Source organism: Adiantum capillus-veneris, chromosome 15 (assembly GCF_014529385.1).
Source record: "Adiantum capillus-veneris isolate H3 chromosome 15, ASM1452938v2, whole genome shotgun sequence".
In the NCBI taxonomy this organism is placed as follows: domain Eukaryota; kingdom Viridiplantae; phylum Streptophyta; class Polypodiopsida; order Polypodiales; family Pteridaceae; genus Adiantum; species Adiantum capillus-veneris.
The window spans coordinates 10,145,108-10,166,095 of NC_140945.1; the positions used below are offsets into that span (position 1 = coordinate 10,145,108).

At 46.6% G+C, this 20,988-nt stretch overlaps 1 protein-coding gene across 2 annotated transcripts in view; it reads left to right on the top strand.

Moving 5' to 3' along the window:
- Positions 1 to 20,988, top strand: part of LOC147440255 (uncharacterized) — a 128,750-nt gene that overhangs the window by 41,677 nt on the left and 66,085 nt on the right. For both annotated transcript variants that reach the window (XM_086530042.1, XM_086530043.1), the window contains one exon: positions 4,457 to 4,549. In XM_086530042.1, the coding sequence (XP_086386168.1) occupies positions 4,457 to 4,549 (93 nt within the window). The remainder of the gene's footprint in view (positions 1 to 4,456; positions 4,550 to 20,988) is intronic.

Below are 20,988 nucleotides of genomic sequence, written 5' to 3' on the forward strand. Positions count from 1 at the left end.
GTTGGTCCACTTGCATTTCAAAATGCCAGGTGCGTGGCTGTCGTTGCACAAGGGAAATGGGGGAGGCGCTGTCCCAAGACACACACATCGTTTCAACACGCTTTTCACAATGGGGGGTTGTCGCCGTCGCTCCAAAAGCCTCACACTTTGTGCGTTTTAAATGCAAGGGGAGGGGCCCTGTGTATTATCGATAGCAGGCTGCAGCGTCTCAAAATGCAGAGACAAACCGCTGCCCTTGCCCGTTGCCAAGGCGTTGCCAGTACAGCATTTTGAAACGCTAGTAGGCAAAATAGGGAGGGGTTTCGATGCCACTACACAGCAGCGTTTTAAAACGCTGGGAGCAGAAGAGGGGATTTTTGCCGGCGACGAGGTTCTCCTCTATGCTCAGAACCGCTCCTCCACCAAGGGCTTCGAGCGACAAGGAGCTCCACCAAGGGGCTCTGATACCATGTCAAAGTCGACTATGCGGAAGCGTAGAGACCAAGGGGAGAGAGAGAGAGAGAGAGAGAGAGAGAGAGAGAGAGAGAGAGAGTTCTGAACCAATCAACCTTGGCAATGAATAACTGAATGTGTATACAATGGAGGCAAGGGGTTGCTTATATAGCAATCCCAGTAAATTGCCCCACCCAAGACTTTGACAAATAAGTAAAATAAATAGCTAAAAGCGAAACTAAATAATGGGATCACATTGGCAGTTCACTTGAGATGTCTAAACTTTAACACCTACAACGTTCGGTACCAGTCTTGCCTTGGTCTTTCCTTTCTTTGCTCGCTCCTCCCCCGCTTTGGAACTCTCTTTTATCTGATTATTGGATGCTTTGTTAGGGCACTTGGCAAGAAGGTGGCCTTGCTCCCTGCATCCATAACATTTGCCCTCTTTGTAGTATTCAGCTCGTTGTACGGCGGACAATCTAGGGCCTGATGGTTTCTTCTTCTGTTGCTTCCCCTTCTTCTTGTTACCATTTGGATGGTTTGGCCCGTTTGTCGTTTGGGTACGTCAGTGTATCGGCATGCATTTCAAATCCTTGCTTCGTGTGACCTACGAGTCGCAGAATGGAGTCCTTCTTTTGCAAACAATATCACTGTATCTCCTTGTTCAAACCACAACGAAACCGCTCAACTTGCTGCTTAAAGGTAATTTACTTGAAGGATGAAGCTAGTAGAAAAGTATCACAAAATCTCTAGCAATAGTCATCAAGAGTATCTTCTTTGGGAATCCGAAGATGGTTCCATGCTGTGATAACATCCTCTTCGGTGAGCCATGCGAAAGGTGAAAACTCATTCGAACTTTAGCCATTGGTTGGTGCTTCCTTTTGCAAAAGCAAGGTAGACCACCACATTTGGGCGTTGCCTTTCAAATAGGAAGACGCTCATTTTACTTTAGACTGTTCGAAAAAGCGCCCTCATGAGAAAACAATGTCGAAGTCTTGAATAGAGGCAAGAGCTTCGTGGGTGTCTTTATAGCCCGAAAAAGTGTCAAATTTAAGTGCTTGCCCTCCCTCTTTAAAATCTTTGGTCTTCCCAGGCTTCTGCTCAAGACGGTCAAACTGGCTCAATCTGAAACCTCGTCTCCGCCTTGCTTTAAACATTGATTCGTCCAAATCAGAATTGTTCGAGGATGAGGTATCCTTGTCGGAACTGTTAAAATGCTTTCGATGTTTTTGAGATCCTTTCTGGGATGTGTTCATCTTGGATAGTTTGTGTAATGGGGAGGGGCACCATGTGCCGACGGAAAAGAACAGACCGAACAACTTTAAGCACTTCAAATGACAATTGAAGTGAAAGAGATGCATGACACAAGCGACGGGGAGTGGTAGAGTTTCACCCCGAGAGAGAGCACTGGCCCCAAACCTTGGCGCCCCTTTGGATATTTCTTTATATTTCTTGAACTCAGTACAATGCCGGTACTTGCGCTCTGCACCTTCACCCGGAAGAGTGCCAGAGACTAAGCCCTCTGCACATAATTCAAGGCCCTTGGCCTATGAAAAGCAGTTTACCCTTCAAACTCAAAAGCATTTGGTCCCAAATGCAACCAGCGCAAAAACATCAAATCCGTACGGCCTGCCATATCAACAGCTACCAGCGTGAAACGCGGAATCCCGTACACTTGCCACGGCAGCATGTCAACGCAAATTGCGGGTTGTCCGTAGAGCTGCTACCACTTCATGAGTTCTTCACGCAAGAGATTGAGAGTGTGTGTGTGCGGTCGTGCTTTATTTTAATGCCTTTAGGTCTCCTGGGCCCCATCGGACGGGGTCCCATAAGTTGGTGGGAGCTCTTCTTTAAAATTAGGACAATACTCGAAAGAAGTCCAACTCCGTGTAGATCCTCCGTTGGTTTTCTCACTCAAGTGAGTAGGAATAATGGTCTCCTCCTTGCCAGATTCACTATCGAAATCCATGTCTGTTGCGGGAAAAGGGATCGGATCCTTCGTAGAAGAAGAATCGTCTGAGCTTTGATATCAGTGTAATAGACTTGCTCACTCCAAGCTGAAGATCTACAACAACACCCGTGAGAGAAATTGGAAACAACTGCATAGAACTAAAGATAAGAGGAAGAGAGAAGAGGAGAGACAACACGACACAACGGAGTTGCACACCTGGCCCCAAAGACTGGCGCCCCTTCTCGGTATTTCTTTATTATCATGCTTCTCAAAGTACAATGCTCGAGGGTCCTCCTCTTAGCCGCTTGAGCCCACACAAAATTGAGTAGAAATGAGGCCTTGGGCACAATTATAAAGGCCCTTGGCCAAACTCAAAAGTAGTTACATGAATATAGTGCCATGCCAGCAGTTAGCGTAAAACGCGGAGTGTCCGTATAGCAGTGCCACATCATAAGCTCTGGGCAAATTTGGGTCCCTTGCTTTATTTTTAGAGGTTTACGGTCCCTCGGCAAGGTTTCATAAGTTGGGATGGGTTAGGTTTTTAAACCTAACCCCTTTTGGGCCACTCGGTCATGATCTGCAAGTTGGTAAACTTCTTCTGCCTCTTTCATTAGGGTTGTGGCCCCTTTTGTCCGGGCTCTGTGTTTTAGGCCTTGCCATGTCATCACTTTGTGACAAGTCTACTCAAGTTTGTCTTGAGTGATGGCATCTTCTTGCATAAACGACACGCTAAAATGTTCGAGACCTCTGTGATTTTGCATTCTTATGAGCTAATGGATGCAGTCAGCGGGCCAACAAGTGCAAAACCTAGAGTGGGAACTATCGATCTAACAGATGCTGAAAAGTATGGTATGGTGCTAGGGCCATAGAAACATGAAATGTGAGGGAATGGGAATGGTAAAAGGAACGCGGAACCGGGATGGGAATGGACAAAGGGGGAAGGGATATGGAGAATCAAAAGAGGAAAGAGGTCCGAGGGTAGGAGGGGTAGATAGTCTAGAGGGGATTGAAAAACAGGAGGTTCCATTGAAGAGCTAGGCTTTCTAGCATAAGCCCCCCAAAAATGCCCAAAAAGGGAAAGCAAGAGCTTTTATTTTTGCCTCCCCGTTCCCATTCCAACTTCTTGTTCCAAATCACCGTTCCGTGTTTCAAACGTGAGTATCCGTAATGGGGAATGGAATTCCTTCCCCGTCGTTGTTCCCCGTTCTCGGTAACTATGTGAATATTACTTATAGACCCTTATCTTAAAAGGGGGCTTCAACAATTGGAATGATTCTGGAATGGGGCTAGCCTACATTCCTTGTTTGAAACACATATTGAAGCCCACATGGCTAGAACGGCATTTTTGGAATGACACCGGAGGGGGCTTTTCCTATTTCTATGGCTAGGGCAAGTTTAGTGGATTTATGAGCTCTACAATTGTTTAAGTGGAAGAATGAGAGCACCATCTACCATGCAACGGGTCTTTACACATCAATAATAAGCGATGGTGGAGGGAGTGTCTCTAAGGGATTGCGTAACTTTGAAAGTAGTGGATTTATGAGCTCTACAATTGTCTAGGTGGAAGAATGAGAGCACCATCTACCATGCAACGGGTCTTTACACATCAATAATAAGTGATGGTGGAGGGAGTGTGTCTCTAAGGGATTGCTCAACTTTGAAAGTGAGACTAACTTATGAAAAGCACAACTTGACTGGTGACTTAATTCAAACATCTCATATTTATTGAATGCAGCTGAGTGAAACTGATGTATTACAATAATATATTGAATGAAGCTTGTGAAATTGATGTATCATAATAACAATACAACCAGAGATTTCTGAAAAATGTTATGCACAAGAATTTGAACAGACATTCAACTCTTTGCACGGTGAAGATCATCACTTACTCACATGTGTAAGGTTTACGCTCTCCCGCATCTTGTGGGAATGAGGAAAGAAGGTTTGATCATGTCAGATAGTGTTTCATATAGAGATTAGAGCTGAAAAATATAAGACTTCATTCTGTAAGATTTTTGATTTCTGCAGATGGTATGGCACTTGTCAGCTTATCATAAAATTGAGTATGTGCAGGTGCAGATTGTTAAATGCTTAGTGGACAATGTAATTGTGGACATCTCCTTCAATCAGCTTGGGGGCATCTGCACTCTCTGTTTTCTGGAGGAGGTATTTGTTGAAGTCACCTTGTTTTAAGGTTCACGTTGGCTTTTTTAACTTTTTTGGTTTCACTTTAAGGAGGAAAAAATAAAAGCTCTTTCTCAAAGTCTTTTACAAGGACCGAACTTCGGTTTTTATATCCGCACATCTTCCCAAAATAAAGTGGCTTTATTCAGCTTGCTTTATCTTCTCATAGGATTGGCTCAACTAGAAGTTTTAAAGTTACTTAATACTGCAAGATGTGCCGATGTGTTGCATTGCTGCTTCACATAGCCTCACTACCCTACTAGTTGTAACTTTGTTGGAGTGCTCGAGCACCTTTTAAGAGCTTCCACGACATGGATCTGCCTGCACTTTTAGAAGCATTGATATTGCCAGGAAAATGTTTTGAATCAAGGGGTAGGGTGCTTCACATGCAATGTTGAAACGGAATCTATTCCAGGAGTATCCCTTTCTAGGTATGTTGGTAGGTATTCACGTGATCCTGGGGCGCACATTTTGAGTGTCAATTGCCATACTGACTAGAAGCTGTTTATCTCAACTGTTACAAGCTTGGTGACTTGGCAATTTGTGAGAGAGAGAAAGTGGAGCAGCAGAAGGTGCATGTGAAAGAGCTAAACTAGGAGCAGATGGGGGCCGAATCAAAGGACCCAAATCTGACATTAGTAGCCTGTGAAATCCTCCACAAATCACAGCACATTTGCGCCGGGAAACATGAGACGGATGTTAACGTGACACTTTTTGACGCTAAGCTAATTTTTTGGCGCGGAACTTTTGGTTCAGTTCTTGAAAGCCGATGCTTTTTGGGCATTGTTTTAAGCTGTGATTTTAAAGTTGCTTTTGTGAGGGCCAAGTGACTAGAAATTCAAGGCTATGCCTCAGTTGTAAAACAGATCTTGAGTGTGTTGGGCTCAAGCCCGTGGGAATAGTGTCTTAAGTCAGAACACACAAACCACTCCTTTGTGTGGTAAATGCATGCAAGTTGTAGTAGTTTTTTCTGGTAAAAAATATATCATGTAAATGGCTTATCAAGGTAATAATATAGCGTTTAATTTTTTTTTGCTGTCAACATCTCTCTCTCTCTCTCTCTCTCTCTCTCTCTCTCTCTCTCTCTCTCTCTCTCTCTCTCGTCTCTTGGGATAGTTTCCTACGACGTTAAATTCTCTTCTTCTTCTTCTTCCTGTGTGTGTGTGCGCGCGCGCGCTGCTGCTCGCTGGCACCCTCTACCATGGAGTCCTTCGCTTGCACTGCCATAGCTGGTTGATCCTAACAAGTGGTATTAGAGCTCTAGGTGGTGGCTTATCGGCAAGGAGTTCTGCGCACAGTGCAGCATTTTAAAATGCTGTCCTTCTTAGGTGTAGTCACGGAGCAGCAGAGCCTTGGGCGGTGGCGAAGGAGGAGCACATGCAGGAACTGCGTCTCAAGACGCTGCAATTTCTCAAAGCATTGCTAATCGACAAGCCTCCCTGCGCGTAGCGTTTCAATGCGCTGTCCAACAGTGTGCTGCATGTGCTAAGCGGCAGTTGCTTTTCAAGACGTTGTCTAGGTGGTGCATCAAAGTCAGCAAGGTTTTGAAGTCCCAAGCGGTGGTGTTAGGCAAGCATCGACGAGTTGCAATTTAGGCTGTGGGCACAATGTTTTAAAACGCCCGTGTTCCCCCAATTGTGCAGAGTTTTGTGCTTGCATGATTGGTTGCCTTGTCATCGGATAGCTCATTTGGTGTTGGATATGTGAAGGATGCCATAGATGAGAAGTTTCAGGACTTGCTGACGTCTACCTACTCTGAGGCGGGGATAATAGCTGGTGTTATTGTTGGTTATCTCATTCTTGAACACTCAGGATACACACTTTTGACAATTCTATTCTTGGTCGCTTTGGGCGTGCTATTTATCCGGTCAAATGCTGCAGTTTTCTTGAACAGGTCTCTGCCTCCTTTGCCCGACCTTTATGTTTCCGAGGAGGTAGCAAAATCTCTTGCCCTTGCCTTGGGAGGGCAAGTGTAAAGGACATAGCTTTAGGGAAGGATTTGTCACAATTGCAGACTGCTGTTAAAGAAGGTTCACTTCGAGAACGTGGTACTTTAACATATGCAGATTTCAAAGATTGTTTTTCATAAGCACCTGTTCCATGTCAATAGTTTTGTTAGTTGTCAGTTGTTGTCGTGTCACAATTGTACAGGTGTGTACACACTGCCACATAGATAAGTGGTAAGACCTCCCTGTTTTGTCGGTTTGGTTGAGTTCTTGTTGTCCCATCTTGATTGTTGTCCGAGGGAAGTACACACACACCCCGATGTTGTTGTCAAGGGGGGGGCTTCTACTCATGTTTTAGGTGGTTTGTTAGACTCTTCCATATGTCTGTCATCACAAGCCCTTTGTCAGTGGTTTGGGCTTGAGGGGGGGATTGTTCGGTTCAAGCCTGTGGGAATAGTGTCACCACTCCTTTTTTTGGTACATGCATGCAAGCGTTAGTAGTCTTTTTTGATGTATATATATCATGTTAATGGCATATCAAGGTAATAATATAGTGTTGCTTTATGGTTGAAGCATATGCTTCTCCATGAGTAGGTCGAGTAATATTAGCATACTGCTAGAATGAGCATGAACTATTATGTTCGTGAGTGGATGATTTGCCAACCGTTACAAGAAGGAAAGAACTACCTTAATCACATATGGGAGAACATCTTTGAGATCCAAAGCGGGTTCGGTCTTATGTGAACCGAGCTCAAGCATACATTTAGAGGATGCTATGGCTAGAAGTTTCTCTACCTAATATTTTTCAAGACATCATTGATGCTTGCGACATGAAAGTTCTTGATGAGATTCAACCAATTTTGGTGAGATGGAAGACTTTGTTTGCCAAAGAACGACATGCTCACCCAAGATGTATACTCCATGATTTGGACATGCCCTATGCGGCTGGACACAAGAGGTTTTATATCCTCAAGAATGATAGAGCAAGATTACCAGCACCATAGATACTTGGATTGAGTTCTAGGAAGCTTATTTTTCTCGAGGTTGAGAAGGCGTAACTAAGTGAACAGATTTTCGGATAAGAAAACTTCCGATCTGTACAAACGGCTTGAATGACGAGTGGCCTATGCAACTCTCAGATTAATGACTTTCTTGGGACTTTAACATAGTCCGATTGCAAGTGACACGTTGCAATTCCTTCCTAATTGAAAGGCTCAAGGAGGACGTTAGCGGACTATTGGAAATTTCTCCTAATAGAGTCAAGTACCAAATCTTGTTTCGAACGAGTGAGATAAGTATTGAATTCATGTTGCTCGCAGGTGCGGCAGAAAGGTTTAAGGATTTTAACTCAAATCTAGTACTTTGCACAAACACAAGGTTACTTTACTTCACTTGGGAGAAATTGATTGAACAAAGAGAGAGAGAGAGAGAGAGAGAGAGAGAGAGAGAGAGAGAGAGAGAGAGAGAGAGAGAGAGAGAGAGAGAGAGAGAGAGAGAGAGAGAGAGAGAGAGAGAGAGAGAGAGAGAGAGAGAGAGAGAGAGAGAGAGAGAGAGAGAGAGAGAGAGAGAGGACACCGCATGTCGGGTGTAACAGACGAGGGCACCCCAAGTCGGGAATCTGACGTGACACAGGAGAGAATCACTTTAAAATACTACACACTTTAATCTCAGTTCAATTGAGTCGACACGGCTTGGCGTAGTTCCGTGCCTAGAGAGATTTGCCCCAAAGACTGGCACCCCTTTCGATATTTATTTTTATATTAATTCTTGAGCAAAAGTTACAATGCTCGCGGGTCCTCTCTGCTCTGAAGCTCGTCAGCAATCTGAGCCAGAAAGTGGCCCTGCGGTTCAATTGAAAGGCCGTGAGGGCTCTCAAAAGCAGTTACATGAAAAGCTTCAAACTCAAAAGCACTGTACAACGGTCTGACGTAAAACATGGAGCGTCCATACCACCTGGCATGTCAGCCAACTAGCGCAATTTGCGAAGGAACCCATTGGGCCCTAGCGGATGGGACCCTATAAGTTGAAGTTGGAACAACTTATAACTTTAGGTCCTGTCAATTGGTCATGCCACGTCATAATTTTGTGACATACTGTACGGATTCAGGATCCTATGTACTAATCCTTAATTAAGTACTTAAACTCATGATTAAGACTTACGAAACTTGAACTTCACTCTTAGATAAGACTTAGAAGACTTTGTGTTTGATTCATTCATTCATTAAAATGTGTTACAAAGTTCTTATATAGACACGATGAAGAGACACGACCATAGGTAAAGAAACATGACTCTAGGCCAATAGTCATGTCCTTTTGTTGTAGAGTCGTGTAACCCTTCGGCGTAAAAGTGCAGCCATTCACTGAAGAGGCATGGCTATTTGCCGAACAGGTGCAACTCTTGGGCGAAGAGACACATCCTTTCGAGAACAGGGGTCTCTGATCTGGTACGTCTTTGTATTTGCAAGACAATCAAGTGAAGAAGGTAATACAAAGATAAAGAATACGTCACAATTGTGACGTTCCCTCCCATTTATATAAAACCCAGGGGTAGTTGTAGAAACTCCGGGAGAAGGAAAATGTATTCTGCTTGCTTCTGCATCCAAAGCTCTAACTGTCAAGTCCCATGTCATGGCACTGTTATTGACCATAACTATTTGCCAAACTGAAAACTGATCATATCTGCAACTTGATTAGTGCCTTTGTCAAATTCATTTGTAACTTCGAGCTTTGTCCAAGAAAAGATTGAATCTGAATTATTGTCTGCTTCAAGTGAAACCATTGGTAAACTGGCTTGAGTTTTCTATTGAGTGATGATCATTGGTTGAAAATCTGCAAGGTATTCCATTGGTTTGTCTGGAAGAGTAAGATCCTTTTGAAGGGATGTCGTAGACTGAGACAGAGTAGTATTTGGAGGTACATCCATCTATAAAGGTTTATTAGTGGAACAAGTTATGTCCAAAGATTCAATTGCAGCGACTGAATTCGTGCTGCAAGAGTCTATATCTGTTTTATCCTTTGCACCGTTGAAGGTAAGGATTGGTATCTTCAAGTTTAAAATATTATCATTCACCATAGCATCTGGTATCTATTCAGAGAGAGAGACTTTATTCTGCAAGGGCGGCGACCAGGGGAGTTTTCTTGCCTGAATCATGACCAAAGAAGGGGTTATGGGTTATGTGCTTGTCCGTTGTCACAGAAGAACTGGAATTTTTTGAATCCTCAACTGTTTTAGTGGGTATTAAGGCTTGCAAATGAGAAGGGGGAAGTCAAGGAAGCTGTTGCCTCTTAGACCTTTGAAGGATCCTCTTGCACAAGGAAAGGATCAATAAATCTTCAACTTTACCACCATCGGATAAGAAAGACTTTAATGTAGGGCATGGCTCGTGAGGGGGAACTTGTCCAACGTCGCGGCATTCACGACCGAGTACTCGACTAGGGTTGGATATATGTGCCACTAAGTAAGCCCATCTTGATACTGTTGATGATCCTTTAGAAGCTTCATGTTGCTGCCTGAGAGAAGAAGCTTGTGTAGTCCGAGAAGCAGTTGGGTAACTTCGAGAAGAAGTTTGCATTTGCATCTGATCCAAGCGATTGTGAATCGATGCGAGGCTTGTTGAAATTGCTGCCATTTGCTCCTCGATAATAGCGGAGGCATCCTTTGATTGACCTTCTCCGTCTTGAGAATTCGGCATGGTTACGCCTCAAAGGGAAAAATGAACAGGTTTTGGAATGGGTACTGCAAGAGCAGGGATGGCTTTGAGAGCGCGTTCCAGCTCTGACAAATCGGGAATCTCAATAACTTCGGGTTTTGGAGTATCCAGAATAATTATGACTTTGGGTAGTAGAAATTTCTGAGAGAACATGTTTGGAATCTCCTCTTATGTATGAAAAATAAGGAATGGGCACCCAGAACTTGTCGTTTGCGTGCAAAAGGAGCCCATTGAGCCAGCGCTAACGGAAAAGGGGGGAGGGCCAGCGTGAGATTTTGACATCGCTGGGGGTTGTTTTTTTTTAATTTGTACGTTGTAGGTTATTAACCCATAAGGTCCAGGAGAGGTGATTATTTATGTTATTTTGGGCAGTGTAACAGGGAACGGGGGGAACACAACCCAAACGTTCCGAAACGGCGTTCCGTACGAGTCCCGTTCCCAAAACGGAGATTGGAATGGAACACCGTTCCGGAACGGGGTGTCACTGGAACGGTGTTTCGGAATGGGGGGAACGAGGCGGAACATGAGGCGGAACGGCGAAACGCGGGGCGGAACGGGCAAAAATTAGGCATTTGGGGGAAAAAAAGTGGGCTTTTGGAGGCAGATTTGGGACTGTTCGGGGAACATATTTGGTGCAGTTTGAGGGCAGGTTAGGGCGCAGATTTGGGGGCAGTTTTGGGGTTGTTTAGGAGTTTATCTGGGACTAAGCTGAATGGAGGTAATTCAAGCCTTACTTGAGGTGGACCATTCCGGCCCCGTTCTCATTCCGCCCCCCGCTCCTCCTCCCCGTTCCTATCCCGTTCCGGACCCTCCCGTTCCCGTTCCCCGTTCCCGTTTCGGGTAACTATTATTTTGGGGCAGGCCGGTCAAGTGTGGCCGGCCACTTAAAACATTAAGAGTGGGGTTTTCTTTTTAATAAGTTAAGTGACTTGCGTTGCTGGCCCTTTGACGTGAAACACTCCAGCGTTTCAGCCCAGCGATTGATTCAGCCAGCGCTTCAGTGTTTGTCAGGGTGTTGTGTCCACACTTTATGAAATTTGGGGCGGCTGGGCAATTTGGGGTTGGCCGGCCACTTAACTTAAAACCTTTGGCTGAGTTTAATAATGCTGCACTGCTTATTTGCTTACGTAAAAACAAAAGACCAACGAAGAGATAGTCCAGCACTTCAGCCAGCATGTAGCGTCTGGGGAAGGGGTGCGCAAAACAGCTAGCGCAAGCAAATTCAGCACCAGCGTGGAGAATTGTACTGCCAAGGGGTGTGTGGAAAGGGTGTGGGAAGGGGTACACTCTATGTTGCAACTCTTGGGGAAAGGGTGCCACCAAAGTGAAGGGATGCCGTCATGCCATGTCTCTTGGTGAAGGGGTGCCGCCACTGTGTAGGGTACCTACATGGTTGAACTACAGACCATTCGCGTGAAGGGGTGCGAGAGCGAGCACGAATACGTGGCACGCCGCACACACACATCTGCGTCTTTGTCTGTTATTTATGTAATTGAAATAGAAGGATTCATGTTACCTTATACGTGTATGCGTGTGTGCACCACCTTTCTTTTGCTTCCATGCAACTCCAAGAAGTGGGGAGAGAGGGTAGCGGCTAGGGTAAGAGGCTCACAACCTTCGGGTCCTGGGAAAACAATTTGCTCTGATACCAATATAAGGATTCTAGGTACTAATCCTTAATTAAGTACTTAAACTCATGATTAAGACTTAAGAAACTTGAACTTGACTCTAAGATAAGACTTACAAGACTCTGTGTTTGATTCATTCATTCATTGAAATGTGTTACAAAGGCGTTCTTATATAGAAACTAAAGAGACACGATAAAGAGACACGACCATAGGTCAAGAGACATGACTCTAGGCCAATAGTCATGTCCTCCTGCTGTAGAGTCATAATCCTTCAGCGTAAAGGTGCAGCCATTCACTAAAAAGGCATGGCTATTCGCTAAACAGGTGCGACTCTTGGGTGAAGAGACACATCCTTTCGAGAACAGGAGTTTGATCTAGTACGTCTTTGTATTTGTAAGAGAACCAAGCGAGGAAGGTAACACAAAGATAAAGAATACGTCACAATCGTGACACATACCCCCCTCATGAAAGAATTGTAATCGCCCTCGATTATGCCTGCAAAAATAGAAATACGCCATAAACCAGTTCAGTAGACACTGACTCTAAGCACCAACGCACTAGACGACACAAATGTAGTACTTGCACAAAGACGACTCATTCAGTGCACATTCCGATCATATTCAAATCAAATCTCTAAGACCATGATTCTTGGCAACGTATTTAACAATCACATCTAGATCCACACTGGACCTCACTGATGTGGGACTAACCAATTCTTATTGCGATCATGTCCATAAAATCTCAAGACCGAAATGCTGAAGTCATTTCGCCTTTCAATCCTGCACTCAAACAAAATCACATGAGAGAGATCGGTTTGATTCAATTTCAGGAATTCCCATTTCCATGTTCCTTATTCATAAAGTTATACATCAAAATACTGTCAGCACATCAATATCCCTGAAATCCAAAGGAAAATCAGTGACTTTATTCCATCTAGGTGATTTGTGACAAAGGAGCGGAGTAACTCCCCTCCTGTGCAGTCCCTTCTGCACCAGATTCAACCTTGCTGATCTGCAGGATATCTTGGAATAGACGCTGCTAGACTGAAAGCCTCAAGGTAAAGTTCCAATATTTGAGGAGTATCTCCTAGGTTCTCTTGCTCCATCCCCAATGCCGGATAGTTCTTGAATTTCACTAAGAATCGCCGAATCACTTTACCTTTCACTTTCCTTTCTTTGTGAATCACTATTTGTTTTGGAACGAGTATCTCCTCGCTCTCTTCCACTTCAGGTTGCTCATTAGGCTCCCAGTCATTGGCACCTCACCCTTAAAAGGTTTCAAGAGACTCACATGAAAAGCATTGTGAATCTTCCAAGTGTTTGGCAACTTGAGTGTGAAGGATACATCATTTATCTTTTCTTGAATCTAGAAAGGGCCATAATACCTCATGCTGAGCTTTGGAAAAAGCCATTCCTTTCCCTTTCGTTTCCTTAGGTGTGCCTTCTCAAAGCGTAAGAGCACCCAGTCATCTTCCTTCAACTTCAAGTCGCGTCTATGTTTATCTGTTGCTTTCTTATGCCGTTCTTGAGACTTATCTAGAGCCTTGCGAACCTTGGCAAAAGCAGTGTCCAAATCCCTCGTGTACTGATCTCCTTCAAAAATCTTGTCTTTGGTGCTTAGAAATGGATGGACCTTCTTAGCACCTTCGATTACCTCAAATGGCGCCTGCCACGTCGAAGAGTGAACGGTGTTGTTGTATGCGAATTCCACCAAAGGAAAATACTTTTCCCATTGATTCGTTTGACCCGAACTATAATGTCAGGTGTGCACTTCACTTGCGCCACATGGACACGCTTCTGCCATAGTCTAGCATCAGTCATAGCCTAGCTTAGACTGAGCTTGGCACTTTGTGAGCCTCTAGCAGGACATGCATGTCGAGGCCGGTTAGAGTTGCATACCCTCTCTTGCACAGTACGGTCATTTCAGCATAAGCATTTTCCAGAGCATAGAACCCTTTTTTCCAAAGTACACATTTTCACTTGTTTATTAATAAGTGACTTTTGTTGGCAAAGTAGGTAGGGAAAATTGCTAAATAAACTATAAAAGAAAACCATTGGGCACTCGGTAGAAGCAGAAGAAGCAGGACATAGAAGGTCAGGCACCCGCAGCAGCAGAGCAGGCAGGCACCCACAGGTCCTAGGGTTTTCTCAAGATCAGCCTAGCGTTTTCAGCCACTACCACTAGTGTTTTCAGTTCCCAGCCTTAGCCTCGCGAGAACCCGCATCCTCTGGTGGCAGATCCTCGCCAGATTCCCCATCTAGTACCAGATCAGCCTAGCGTTTTCAGATTTAGCAGACCTCAGCTAGCGTTTTGCAATTTCAGCCCAGATCAGTCACTACGTATTTGCATTTCAGCCCTAGTCCGGCGAAGCGGTTGCAGATCCAGGCCGTAGTGCCGCCACAGTAGCAGATCCCCAACAGAGCATCTAGCGTTTTCAATTTTCACCCTTGACGCCGCCGTCGTCGTCGACATGGCCATCGTCATCGTTGACATCGCCATCGTCATCGTTGACATCGCCATCGTCATCACAGATCCCTATCTTGACGACAACACCTTCGTCATCGTCATCGCAGTCCCGGACTTGACGACGACACCTAGACCAGCAGTACCGGTCATCAACTTCACCGTCTTTGACACAGAACCGTCGTCGACTTCACCGTCTTCGACACAGTACCGTCGTCGACTTCATCGTCATCGACTTCATCGTCATCGACAAAGACCCTTAGTACCTCGTTGTCGACTTCATTATCTTCGACATAGACCTCGTCGTCGACCTCCCCGTCTTCGACATAGAACCCGCAGTACCCGTTGTTGACATCATCGTCATCGACACAGACCCATCAGTTCCTCGTCGTTGACATCACCGTCGTCGGCATAGAACCTCTCAGTTTCTTAGTACCGAGTAGTTCCCAACACCGATAGCATTAGTTCAATACCTAGCATCTGTAGCGTTAGTACCCATTAGCATCAACATCTCCGCATTTAGTCATTGTAGTAGCATTTGTGCAAGAATAAAGAAAGTACTTACTCTGGCAACAGAGCAAGGGGGCCCGTGAGGGTTGGGACACGACATCCTTGTGTTGTCTCTTCTCTCTCTCTCTGTCTTGTGTCTCTCTCTTTCTTTCAGTTTGATTCAGTTCTTTCAAGTGAAGTAAAGCAACCCTTGTGTTTATGTGCGGAGTACTAGATTTGAGCTAAGTCCTAAACACTTCTGCTGCACCTGACATATAAGACTTCAATAAATCCAAAACTACTGAATTGGCTATCTGAGATTGCCCATTGTCTGTGATGAGCGCGCGGCGGTGTGTGCAAGTGAAAGAGCACGCGAGGAAGTGCAGTGTGTGCAGAGAGGGGAGGCGAAGAGCAGTAGGAGAGGAAGCGCTAGCAGAAGAAGAGGGAGAGAGAGAGAGCTCACGTTTTTGGGGAAAACTCAATAAGTGAGTTTTGGGTTTTCCCACTTTTATTATAAGTGACCTTTAAAAAATGTGTCCAGGTTCAATATGAACCTGGACAAAGTATAAAAATGTACAAAAAGGGGTTATTTAGGCCTTTAACCCAACAACCTCCCACTTAAAGGCATAAATGGCGTCTTTAAGCTACGTGACTCCCACCATCTCTATGCATAGATGATGATGTGCTTTGGGTAAGCACTTAGTGAGAGCATCGGTTGGATTTTGTGATTTATGGACCTTAACCAATCTAATAAGGCCATCCTTAGCACTTCTCGTATGAAGTGATACCGCACATCAATATGCTTTGTGCGTGCATGAAACATGGCGTTCTTTGCCAGACATATGGCACTCTGGCTATCACAACCAAGCATAGGTGCCTTGGCAGGCAAACCAAACTCACTGCATAGGCGTGCTAACCAAATAGCTTCTTTGGAAGCCTCAATGGCTGAAATATATTCATCCTTTGTCGTAGACAATGCAACAATCTTTTGCAATCTAGAACACCATGAAACAGCACCTCCCGCAAGAGTAAATACATAGCCACTTGTGGATTTCCGTGTATCCACATCACCAGCCATGTCAGAGTCACAAAATCCCTTTAACTCCATTGGTCCTTTACCATAGCAGAGGCATTTGTTTTTAGTCCCTTTCAAGTACCTCATAATGGACTTCACTGCATCCCAATGCAACCTGCGTGGATTAGCCATAAACCGGCTCACAACTCCCATTGCATGGGCTATGTCAGGCCTAGTAGCAACCATAGCATACATAAGTGAACCACAAGCTGAAGCATAAGGCACACTTTGCATGTCATTGGCTTCTTCCTTTGACTTGGGACAATCATCCTTGGAGATTTTAACATATGGCTGTAATGGCACACCAAGAGGCTTTGCTTCAGCCATGTTAAATCTGTCCAGCACCTTTTCAATGTACTTTTCTTGCGACAAATACAATAGGCGCTTGTCTCTTTGCCGTGTAACACGCACTCCAAGTATATGTTCAGCTGCCCCAAGGTCTTTCATTGAAAACGCAGATTTCAACTGACCTTTAAGAGCATCTACAGTGCTTCTTTTCTTTGCAGCTATCAACATATCGTCTACATAGAGCACAAGAATGATCGGGCTGCCATCCTCATCACGTTTGGTATACAAACAATGGTCTGCATGGCTTCTTTTGTAACCATGTTTAAGCATGAAGCGATCAAACTTCTTGTACCACTGTCTACATGATTGTTTCAGCCCATACAAGCTTCTATTGAGCATACATACCAAATGTTCCTTGCCAGGGATGACAAAACCCTCGGGTTGCTTCATGTAAAGCTCTTCTTTTTTTTTTTTCCGAGAAAAAGATCCTTCTATTATTTAATGAAAATTGCGCATAGGGCTACAACCACCTCTGCAAGAGAGGGCTACAACAAGCATGATGGGGAGACTCTCCCAATGAAAAAACAACATATATACAATGGGGCTAAATCAAGAGATGGGAGAAGGGAAAAGCCACACAGGTGGACAGTAGTGCCATCTGAGCACCCCCTGGACTATGGTGTAGAAAGGCCCAGGGCGCCAGAGTCGAAGGAAAGCCTCGTGGCATGCAGTCAGAGCTGCCCTGTAGTCCCTCAAGCTGTCCTCTGAGAGTATGGATAAGCTCTAGCCAAAAGTCACGAACAGTCTCTGCTGGTGGCACAGGGTGAGCCTCAAAGATGCGGAAACAGCGGGCCCGCCAAATGAACCAGAGTGTCAGGCCACTGATGAGCTCCCAACACTCCTCTCTCTCATTGCACCACTCCAGTGGAGTAAGCTCTGTAGCAGGCTGGAGTGTAGGTCGTCCCCCCTGTATCACTATCATCCTGCTGGTGGAAGATAGCTCAAACTGAAGTGCCGGGCCCGTGAGGGTGGACCAAGCCGCTGCCCCCCAAGTGTACTGGTGAGCCGTGGAGAGAGCAGGCATCAACCGAAGAACTCGTAGCCACACCTGCTGGGCCGAGGGACAGTCCCAAAGACAGTGACGCTGACTCTCCACCAAATGGTCACAAGCTGCACATGTGGCCGAGAGACCACTATGCACAAGCCAGCTCCCTATTGCTGTGGCTCTATGTGCGACCAGCCACTGAAACAAGGTGACTCGCCTCGGCTGTCTGGAGTCCCATAGCCTCTGCCAAAAAGCTGCCAAGAACTCGACTGTGAGGCCCTCCTCCTGCCAATGACGTGCTGCAGCGGGGGGGACCTCTCTCTGTGCTGCAAGTATATGACGTCCAAGCCGAAGAGTGTACTGAAAGAAGGGGACTCCTGGGAGGTCTGCAGAAGAGAAGGGGTCCCTCCATAGCCACTCACCAGGATCCCACTGTACTCGTGCTAGTGGACAGCACTCCCAAGCCCATAGCCTCCAGTGTCCTGTCTCAAGAGATGCTGGGTCAGGGTCTATGACGCAAGTCCTCCCACAGATGCCCACAACTCGGATCCTCTGGAAACAACACTCTGCTACCTGCGGGGCCTCTACTGCAACTCGTTGTAATCGTCCCCCACGCTGAAGCTCGAAGAACAGGGCTGGGACAGTCTCTGAGCAAGCCCTGACTGAAATGAGAACCTCCAGTCGTGTGAAGGCTCCCATCCACCGGGGTGCTACTGGCTCGAGAGGCGTGAGCCACTCAGCTGGAACTGACTCTGAGATGTCCTGACACATGCTCTGCACCCCTCTCATGCCCTGTAGCTGGACAGCCTGCACCTCCTCTGACAAACCTGTGAACTCTAGCCAGTCACCTAGAGAGCGCGCTGGACGAGGTGCCATGGGACCCAAGAAACATGAGGCCGACTCCCAACCAAGTGGCCTCTCTGAGTGCTAACCATGGGGTTCCAGACGAGGGGCTGCCGTAGGCGCTCCTCCGTGCACGTCGGCTGTCTCTGCTCTAGGCCACGCCGTAAGAGCTCCCAAGATCGAAGCAAACTCACAGCAAATCGGTCCTCCAGTCTCCTGCTCAAACCAACTCGGCGCAGCTTTGTAAAGATCCATCTGATCGAAGGTTGCCAAGGGCCTCATGAGTGAGGCACCTTGGCACAAAGCCTCTGCAGCAAGAACTCCTTCCAGGGCTCCTCGCCTGGAAGAAGTCCTCTGACGACGAACTTCCCAAGAAGGGCTCTGCTGTGCTGTGCTGGATCAATGATCCCAAGCCCTCCTTGAGAACAAGGAAGTGTGATGCCCGACCAAGCCACCTTGGCTCGGGCAATCTGAGTGTCGCGACCTGACCAAAGGAAGTTCCTGATCAGCCTCTCTACCTGGCTGATACAAGAACTCGAGAAGATCCAGCAAGAAGTGATGTACCACATAGTCGCCAACAACACGTGGTTGGCAACTACTACTCTACTAGCCAGCGAAAGTCGTGCTGAGCTCCAATGTAACAGCTTTCTCCTGGTGGACAGGAGAAGAGGAGCAATCTGCTGCTCGGGGGACAAGTCCAAACCAACCTGACAACCCAATTACCGAATTGCAGTCCCTGGAGGAATCCACCTGAAACCCTCTCCTGGCATCCAATCTGGCAGAGGAGCACTGCCAACCGAGAAAGCCACTGTCTTTCTCCAGTTGATCAGTGCGCTCGATGCACAGCAGAAGGTCTCCAAAGCCTGCTCACATCTGTGTAAATTGGCCTCCTGGCCCTCTAGGTACAAGGCCGAGTCGTCGGCAAACTCAGCGTTCAGAAGCTCATCTCACCGTATAGGGAGTGCTAAGCCCCTCAGACCAACGTGCTGTGACACCAAAAATCTGCTCATCGCCTCCGCATAGAACAGAAAGAGAAAGGGGGCAAGAGGACAACCCTGTCTGACCAATTGTGTGAGCATGAAGCGCTCACCTCTACCTCCTGCCAAAAGCACCTGACTGTGAGCCCGTCTGTACAAAGCTGACACCCCTCTGATCCAAGCCCTCTAGAAAGTCCCAGTCAACTCTGTCGAATGCCTTCTCACAATCGAGAAGAAGAATCACAAGGTCCTCCCCACGGAGTCGTGCCAGGGCAGAAGCCTCCCAGAAGGTGAAGATGTTGTCAAGGATACTGCGTTCCTTGACAAAACCTGTTTGAGTCCCATGTATAAGGCTCTCCAAAAGTGGCTGAATCCTCAAACTCAGAGCCTTGGCAAGAATTTTGTAGGCTGAGTTTAGGATGGTGATGGGGCGCCACTGTTGAATCTTATCCACTCCTTTGGAATGAGGTAAATCAGGCCCTCACTCATGCTATCCGGCATCACTCCTGTGTGCAGAATGTACTAAAAGGCACTACAAAGATCTGGGCCAAGCAGGTCCCAGTACTCCAAGAAAAAGCTGGGAGTCACATCCTCACCTGGACAGCTACCACGAGGGAGGGTCCTAAGAGCCGTGTGCAGCTCCTCAAGCTGAAGAGGTATCTCTAGCCTCTGGCGCATCTCCTCAGTCACAAGACAAGGCATCTGTGCCCAAACCTGCTCCCTGCATGCATCCTGTCTCTGTGAGTGGGGCTCAATCGACAGTAACTCACGGTAAAAGTCAGTAGCAACTGCACGCATATCCTCGGGCTCACAAACAATTGACCCATCGGGTCTCCTCTACTGATTGACCTTGGCATGCTAGTGTCGAGGTCCCACTGTCTCAAAAAAAGCACGTGTCACTCTGTCACCCACCTGAGTCCACGGAGATGCCTGTCGGTGAAAGGCAAACTCATGGCGCCTCTCCTCTGTGCAAGCAAGCTCCTGTCGAGCCTGTTGTAACTGCTCCTCCAACCATGGACTGTTTGGATGCGGCTCCTGCATCCTCTGTAGTGAAGCAATGCCTCGTCTGAGACGCTGCTCCTCTTCTCTTGCTGCAGCCCGTCGAGCCAGAGACTCCTGGAGAAAAAAGTGGCTAAGATGAGCTAGGCCTAAGGCCACTCTGTCTGCAGATAGAGCCTGGCTGTCCATGTCCTCTGTCCAGAGAGCCTCTACCCTCTCTCTGAGTGCTGAGTCCAACAAGACCCGCTCTGGGATGCGAAGCATCGTGCTCCCACTCCTTTGCCTGTTTGCCACTGTGAGGATCACTGGTGCATGGTCCGAGAAGGATGTCCCTGCCAGGATGCCCACCGAGCCCCCCAAGTCACTGAAGTGATCACTAGTGTAGAAGCGATCTATCCGCGATAGATTCACTCCTCCCACTCTGCGGTCCAATCTAGAGAAGGCAAGACTCTCTGGAGGCCTCAGAAAGCCAGAATGCTGCCATGTATCCGAGACCCTCAAAGTCATACACAACCTCTCCCAAGCTGCTAACTCGACTCCATGCACAGTAGCATGACTGCCTCCGATCCTATCAGAAGGGTCCTCCAACATGTTGAAGTCCCCTCCTACACACCAATGGTCAACCTGTGGCAAAGACTCAACAATTTGTGACCAAAACTCTGCACGAGCACTCGCCACATTGGGCGCATAGATGTTCAGGAAGCCCACAAGGCCACCCTGAAGCTGCATAGTAATCCACTAAGCTCTGCCTGACACAATAATCCCTCTGCCCACAATGGCCTGCTGCAATGAGTCCGCAATAGTCATACATACCCCACCCTGGATGCCTCCAGGTCCAAAAGCAACTGACCAAAAGGTATCATAACGTCCACGCAAAATCTGACCACATCGCCGAATGCGGCTCTCAGACAAATGGTGCTCCTGAAGCATAAGGAGATCAATCTCTCCTCCCACAAGG